Source organism: Penaeus japonicus, unplaced genomic scaffold (assembly GCF_977035675.1).
Source record: "Penaeus japonicus unplaced genomic scaffold, GWHDUDI00000001_assembly GWHDUDI00000010, whole genome shotgun sequence".
Taxonomy (NCBI): domain Eukaryota; kingdom Metazoa; phylum Arthropoda; class Malacostraca; order Decapoda; family Penaeidae; genus Penaeus; species Penaeus japonicus.
In genome coordinates this window covers 2461786-2469285 of record NW_028234412.1, presented here as the reverse complement: position 1 = coordinate 2469285, position 7500 = coordinate 2461786, and the positions used below count along the sequence as shown (strand labels likewise).

The 7500-nt window shown below is 47.0% G+C and overlaps 1 protein-coding gene across 1 annotated transcript in view; it reads left to right on the top strand.

Annotated features, from left to right (window-relative positions):
* The window catches only part of LOC122263429 (organic cation transporter protein-like), a 28682-nt gene extending 21968 nt beyond the window's left edge, over positions 1-6714 (top strand). Inside the window, exons 10-13 of the mRNA XM_043031842.2 lie at positions 1706-1965; positions 2796-2980; positions 5582-5730; positions 6250-6714. Coding sequence (XP_042887776.2) covers positions 1706-1965; positions 2796-2980; positions 5582-5730; positions 6250-6301 — 646 coding nt within the window. The 3' untranslated portion in view covers positions 6302-6714. The remainder of the gene's footprint in view (positions 1-1705; positions 1966-2795; positions 2981-5581; positions 5731-6249) is intronic.
* The last annotated feature ends 786 nt before the right edge of the window (positions 6715-7500 follow it).

The window sequence follows — 7500 nt, the reverse complement described above, 5'->3', positions numbered from 1 at the left end:
TATATATATATATATATATATATATATATATTAATTCAGCCGCTTCGCTTTAATTTTCTTCATGAATCGGGTTTGGAAGTATCGCACTTTGCCACTTGATTGACGGTGGAATATTGATGGTTAGAATTTACAGATACATTACCATGGTTGGGGTTTTAGTAGTGTGTTAGGAAGAAAAATTGGGTTTTAGTAGTGTGTTAGGAAGAAAAATTGGGTTTTAGTAGTGTGTTAGGAAGAAAAATTGGGTTTTAGTAGTGTGTTAGGAAGAAAAATTGGGTTTTAGTAGTGTGTTAGGAAGAAAAATTGGGTTTTAGTAGTGTGTTAGGAAGAAAAATTGGTTTTGGTAATGTGTTAGTAAGAAAAATGGGGTTTTAGTTGTGTGTTAGGAAGAAACAATGGGTTTTTGTAATGATTTAGGGAAGAAAAATTGGGTTTTGGTAGTGTGTTAGGAAGAAAAATTGGGTTTTAGTAGTGTGTTAGGAAGAAAAATTGGGTTTTAGTAGTGTGTTAGGAAGAAAAATTGGGTTTTAGTAGTGTGTTAGGAAGAAAAATTGGGTTTTAGTAGTGTGTTAGGAAGAAAAATTGGGTTTTAGTGGTGTGTTAGGAAGAAAAAATGGGTTTTAGTAGTGTGTTAGGAAGAAAAATTGGGTTTTAGTAGTGTGTTAGGAAGAAAAATTGGGTTTTAGTAGTGTGTTAGGAAGAAAAATTGGGTTTTAGTAGTGTGTTAGGAAGAAAAATTGGGTTTTAGTAGTGTGTTAGGAAGAAAATTCGGGTTTTAGTAGAGTGTTAGGAAGAAAAATTGGGTTTTAGTAGTGTGTTAGGAAGAAAAACTGGGTTTTAGTTGTGTGTTAGGAAGAAAATTGGGTTTTAGTAGTGCGTTAGGAAGAAAAATTGGGTTTTAGTAGTGTGTTAGGAAGAAAAATTGGGTTTTAGTGGTGTGTTAGGAAGAAAAATTGGGTTTTAGTAGTGTGTTAGGAAGTAAAATTGGGTTTTAGTAGTGTGTTAGGAAGGAAAAATTGGGTTTTAGTAGTGCGTTAGGAAGAAAAATTGGGTTTTAGTAGTGTGTTAGGAAGTAAAATTGGGTTTTAGTAGTGTGTTAGGAAGTAAAATTGGGTTTTAGTAGTGTGTTAGGAAGGAAAAATTGGGTTTTAGTAGTGTGTTAGGAAGAAAAATTGGGTTTTAGTAGTGTGTTAGGAAGAAAAATTGGGTTTTAGTAGTGTGTTAGGAAGAAAAATAGGTAGTCAAGTGCATATTAGGCACAAACACTTGAATCTGTGCCAGACAACAATGGGGCTGCAAGAGATATTAGTTTATTCTTAACGATAAGGGACAGTCATGTGAATTTTGATAACATTTTTATCTGAAACCGATGTACTCTTAAGCTGAAAAGGTGTCTCTGTGCATACATACACCATGTGCACACAGGCACACACACACACACACACACACACGTCCACTCATACGCAAACACATCTAGGGTCTATATAAGGTCTAAATAGACACACCCACACCCACACACACACACACACACACACCCACAGCCCCCCCCCGCCACACACACACACAGACACCCCCCCCCCCCCCCCCCCCCCGCCACACACACACATACACACATCCCCAACTACGCACACGCACACGGAACGCCCCCTCCCTCTCCCCCACCCTACTCCCCCTCTCACCCCTCTCCCACCCCCTCACCCTCCAGCACCCGCGAGATCACCATCATCACGGTGGTCGTCTGCTACGCCTACTTCGCCGTGTCGCTGGTGTTCGACGGCCTGAACCTGAGCGGCGCCACCTTCAGCGCCGACCCCTTCCTCTACATCATCCTCGGGGGCGTGATGGAGATCCCGGGCTACTCGCTCACGGCGCCGCTCATCCAGCGCTTCGGCAGGAGGTGGCCCACCTCGGCGAGTTTCCTCATCGGCGGCGTCCTCATCCTGGCGCTCGCCTTCATCCCCACGGGTGAGGCACGGAGGAGGAGGAGGGGGAGGGGGAGATGGAGGAGGAGGAGGGGGAGGGGGGGATGGAGGAGGAGGAGGTACAGGGATAAATAGGATAAGCCAGATTTGCGGAGCAGATGCTACGCCGGGCTTGCATGCGCTGAGGCGAGCCCGCCTGTGCCAGCATGTGCTGACTCGTGAAAGAATGTGTCAACGAGTGCTGACTCGAACTGAGCTTGGTCCTTACCCACCGTGTTGCCCAGGCACGGCACGGTGGACGTTCGTGAGCTTGGACGGGGCTCGACCTGCCGACCACGAGGATGTGAGGTCGACGCGGTGACCACTAAGCAACCAGACGGCTCCGCTATCTCTTTCTCTCTCTCTCTCTCTCTCTCTCTCTCTCTCTCTCTCTCTCTCTCTCTCTCTCTCTCTCTCTCTATATATATATATATATATATATATATATATATATATATATATATACATATACATTCTACTCGTCAGAACCCGCGGTCTGATCAGGATTATTTTATTAGTATTCTCTTTCATCTTTTTCATTTTCCTTTTATTTTACTCTTCTCTTCACTCTTTTCTCTTCTCTTTTATTTCCTTATGCTTTTAAAATGTCAGTATCGGTATTTGTATAACCTTCGACTTCTGTTCTCTATAACAAGAATTTTAATTGGACAAATATATCATCAAAGAGCCCAATCCCTGTAATATTTTTAAATGAAATACATTTTTTCTCGCTACCAAATAAACATTGACAATCCTTCAACCAACCAACCAACCAACCAACCAATCACTCAAACTGTCCCTCCCTCTTCCCACGGACCGGACCGCCCATCCCAGACATCTCGTGGCTGGTGATGACGCTGGCCATGTCGGGGAAGCTGTGCATCAGCGGGTCTTTCCAAATCATCTACGTGTACTCGACCGAACTGTTCCCGACGGAGGTGCGGTCGCAGGCCATCGGGGCGGCCAGCGTCTTCTCCCAACTCGCGTCCGTCATATTGCCTTACATCACTACGGTCCTGGTGAGTAGGGCGTGAGAGTGAGGGAAGGGCGATAGGTAGGGCTGGGGAGTGAGGGAAAGGCGATAGATGGGGCTGGGGAGTGAGGGAAGGGCGATAGGTAGGGCTGGGGAGTGAGGGAAAGGCGATAGATGGGGCTGGGGAGTGAGGGAAAGGCGATAGATAGGGCTGGGGAGTGAGGGAAAGGCGATAGATAGGGCTGAGGAGTGAGGGAACGGCGATAGATAGGGCTGGGGAGTGAGGGAAAGGCGATAGATAGGGCGTGGGAGTGAGGGAAAGGCGATAGATGGGGCTGGGGAGTGAGAGAAAGCGATAGATAGGGATGGGGAGTGAGGGAAAGGCGATAGATAGGGCGTGGGAGTGAGGGAAAGGCGGTAGGTAGGGCGTGGGAGTGAGGGAAAGGCGGTAGGTAGGGCTTGGGAGTGAGGGAAAGGCGATAGGTAGGGCTGGGGAGTGAGGGAAAGGCGATAGGTAGGGCTGGGGAGTGAGGGAAAGGCGATAGATGGGGCTGGGGAGTGAGGGAAAGGCGATAGATGGGGCTGGGGAGTGAGGGAACGGCGATAGATGGGGCTGGGGAGTGAGGGAAAGGCGATAGATGGGGCTGGGGAGTGAGGGAACGGCGATAGGTAGGGCTGGGGAGTGAGGGAACGGCGATAGGTAGGGCTGGGGAGTGAGGGAACGGCGATAGATGGGGCTGGGGAGTGAGGGAACGGCGATAGGTAGGGCTGGGGAGTGAGGGAAAGGCGATAGATGGGGCTGGGGAGTGAGGGAAAGGCGATAGGTAGGGCTGGGGAGTGAGGGAAAGGCGATAGGTAGGGCTGGGGAGTGAGGGAAGGGCGATAGGTAGGGCTGGGGAGTGAGGGAAGGGCGATAGATAGGGCTGGGGAGTGAGGGAAAGGCGATAGGTAGGGCTGGGGAGTGAGGGAACGGCGATAGATGGGGCTGGGGAGTGAGGGAAAGGCGATAGATAGGGCTGGGGAGTGAGGGAACGGCGATAGGTAGGGCTGGGGAGTGAGGAGTGAGGGAAGGGCGATAGATAGGGCTGGGGAGTGAGGGAAAGGCGATAGGTAGGGCTGGGGAGTGAGGGAAAGGCGATAGATGGGGCTGGGGAGTGAGGGAAAGGCGATAGGTAGGGCTGGGGAGTGAGGGAACGGCGATAGGTAGGGCTGGGGAGTGAGGGAAAGGCGATAGGTAGGGCTGGGGAGTGAGGGAACGGCGATAGATGGGGCTGGGGAGTGAGGGAAAGGCGATAGGTAGGGCTGGGGAGTGAGGGAAAGGCGATAGGTAGGGCTGGGGAGTGAGGGAAAGGCGATAGATAGGGCTGGGGAGTGAGGGAAAGGCGATAGGTAGGGCTGGGGAGTGAGGGAAAGGCGATAGGTAGGGCTGGGGAGTGAGGGAAAGGCGATAGGTAGGGCTGGGGAGTGAGGGAAAGGCGATAGGTAGGGCTGGGGAGTGAGGGAAAGGCGATAGGTAGGGCTGGGGAGTGAGGGAAGGGCGATAGATAGGGCTGGGGAGTGAGGGAAGGGCGATAGGTAGGGCTGGGGAGTGAGGGAAAGGCGATAGGTAGGGCTGGGGAGTGAGGGAACGGCGATAGGTAGGGCTGGGGAGTGAGGGAAAGGCGATAGATAGGGCTGGGGAGTGAGGGAACGGCGATAGATGGGGCTGGGGAGTGAGGGAACGGCGATAGATAGGGCTGGGGAGTGAGGGAAAGGCGATAGATAGGGCTGGGGAGTGAGGGAAAGGCGATAGATAGGGCTGGGGAGTGAGGGAACGGCGATAGGTAGGGCTGGGGAGTGAGGGAAAGGCGATAGGTAGGGCTGGGAGTGAGGGAATGGCGATAGATGGGGCTGGGGAGTGAGGGAAAGGCGATAGGTAGGGCGTGGGAGTGAGGGAAAGGCGATAGGTAGGGCTGGGGAGTGAGGGAAAGGCGATAGGTAGGGCTGGGGAGTGAGGGAAAGGCGATAGGTAGGGCTGGGGAGTGAGGGAAAGGCGATAGGTAGGGCTGGGGAGTGAGGAGTGAGGGAAAGGCGGTAGATAGGGCTGGGGAGTGAGGGAAAGGCAATAGGTAGGGCTGGGGAGTGAGGGAAAGGCGATAGATGGGGCTGGGGAGTGAGGAGTGAGGGAAAGGCGATAGATGGGGCTGGGGAGTGAGGGAAAGGCGATAGGTAGGGCTGGGGAGTGAGGGAAAGGCGATAGATGGGGCTGGGGAGTGAGTGGTGTGTTTGTGTTTTCTCTATGTTTCTATTGCGTGTGGTATAAAAAAAATAATCTATGAAAAGGAGTTATAATGGTTGGTTTTATGAGAGGTTATCACATTCGTGTTTTCTTTTCTGTTTGTGTTTAAAACATGTATAAGAAAGTCTCTAGAATGAAGTTACATAGTGTTTATACTTTGAGTGTGCAGTTTGAAAAAAAAATGCATAAGAAGGGAGTTTTAATGGTTGACGTCACGAAGTCCTATCACTAATGCTTCTCTTCTCAGCTTTTGAGCCTATGCCTCAGGGAGCCTATGAATCTAACCGTGCCATATCACTCTCCCCCCCACCCCCCACCCCCACCCCTTCCTCACCCCTACCCCCACCCGCCCCCCTCTTTCTCCCACAGGGACCCATCTTGCCCTGGTTGCCGTCGCTTCTGTTCGGAGGGTCGTCGTTAATCGCTGGCTTTGCGACTCTCGCCCTTAAGGAGACGCTGAACATGCCCCTGCCAGACACCATCACGGACCTTAAGAAAACGCGAAAAGCCAAGCTCAGGTAGAGGGTTGGGCTGTTTCAGGTGGTGTCTGTCTGTTTGGCTGGATGTCTATCTGTCTTTGTGTGTATTTTTGTTTGTTTTTTGTTTGTTTGTTTGTGTGTGTTTGATTGTGTGTGTGTGTTTGTATACGTTTGTGTGTGTGTGCTTGTGTGTGTGTGTTTGTATACGTTTGTGTTTGTGTGTGTGTGTGCTTGTGTATGTGTGTTTGTGTTTGTGTGTGTGTGTTTGTGTGCTTGTGTGTGTGTGCTTGTGTGTGTGTGTTTGTGTTTGTGTGTATATTTGTGTGTGTGTGCTTGTGTGTTTGTGTGTGTTTATGTGTGTGTGTGTGTGAGTGTATGTGTTTATGTATGTATATGCGTGCGTGCGTGGACATGTATCTAGTACTTACACGAATATATCCTCATACATTCTTTCACCTTTTGTCATAGATACAGCATAACGCGACAGCCAATGCTCGCACACCCTCTTGACAGATCTCAGACGAACTCCACTTATTAACTCGTCTTAACTTCCCTCAGTTCCGGCGAAGGAGACGAGAGGGAAATGGAGGCGATGGACACGAAGAACTGAGGACGGAGGAGGAAACGCAGAAGATGCTAATAAATACAATTGCAAGAAAGAAGAGAAAAGATAATTGCAATAAAAAAAGACCGATAGGTACAATTGCAAAAAAGGAAAGATAATTGCAATAAAAAAGGACCAATAGATGCAATTGCAAAAAAAGGAAAGATAATTGTAATAATAAAGAACCAATAGATGCAATTGCAAAAAAAAGAAAAGATAATTGCAATAAAAAAGAACCAATAGATGCAATCGCAAAAAAAGAAAAGATAATTGTAATAAAAAAATCAATAGATGCAATTGCAAAAAAATAAAATATAATTGCAATAAAGAAAGCAACACAGGAGACCACTGTCCAGAGGGCCCATCCCACGTACGGTGAAAATGGTAAAGATAAATTAATAAAAAAAGTTGGAACAGAACATTCTATCTCTGTATGTTTCCCACCCTTCGAACTCTATAGATATATGTAATGAAATATCTATGAATATAATTATTATATCTAATTATCTACCCATCTATATAATTCTGTAATTGCCTATCCATCTATTTATTGATCTACTAGCTACAGTATCTAATATATATCTATGCTAAAACAATGAGACCAGTAAGAATATTTAATAGTATTTATAATCAATGGAAGAATTTAAATGTCTTAAAGATACATTGTGTGTTATTTGAAATGAAGTTGAATGAAATTAGACAAATGGAATCAATTCTTTATTTGCAACTCTGGCTAACTGCACAGGCAAGCTTTGATACATTGATGTTGAGTCATGACATTGTTGCTAACATTGTATTGCGAATTAAGGTAATAACATAATTATATTCTATAGTATATCAACTGTGAATAATTTGATAAATGTTGTAATAGAATATCACATACCGAATTTCAGATATAGTACAAGTACATCTTCTAGTACAGTTGATGATATGAAATAATTACATAACTCTGCATACCTCATGCTAGGTGGTTTGAAAGGTTGTATCATATGGCACTCTGAAATGGAATGTTCAAGTGTTCGTTTATACTCTTCGTTGCAAAGTCTGCATTTAGTTTCTTCTACATTGCATTCTGAACTGACCTGCCAATACATTCTGTATCCAAGTCTAATTCTTGCAGTCACAATATCACATTGTCTTGTCCTTGTCTTGTATGAACCATAAATGAATCTCTCCTGCGAAAACTGGTCAAAATGTTTTATGCT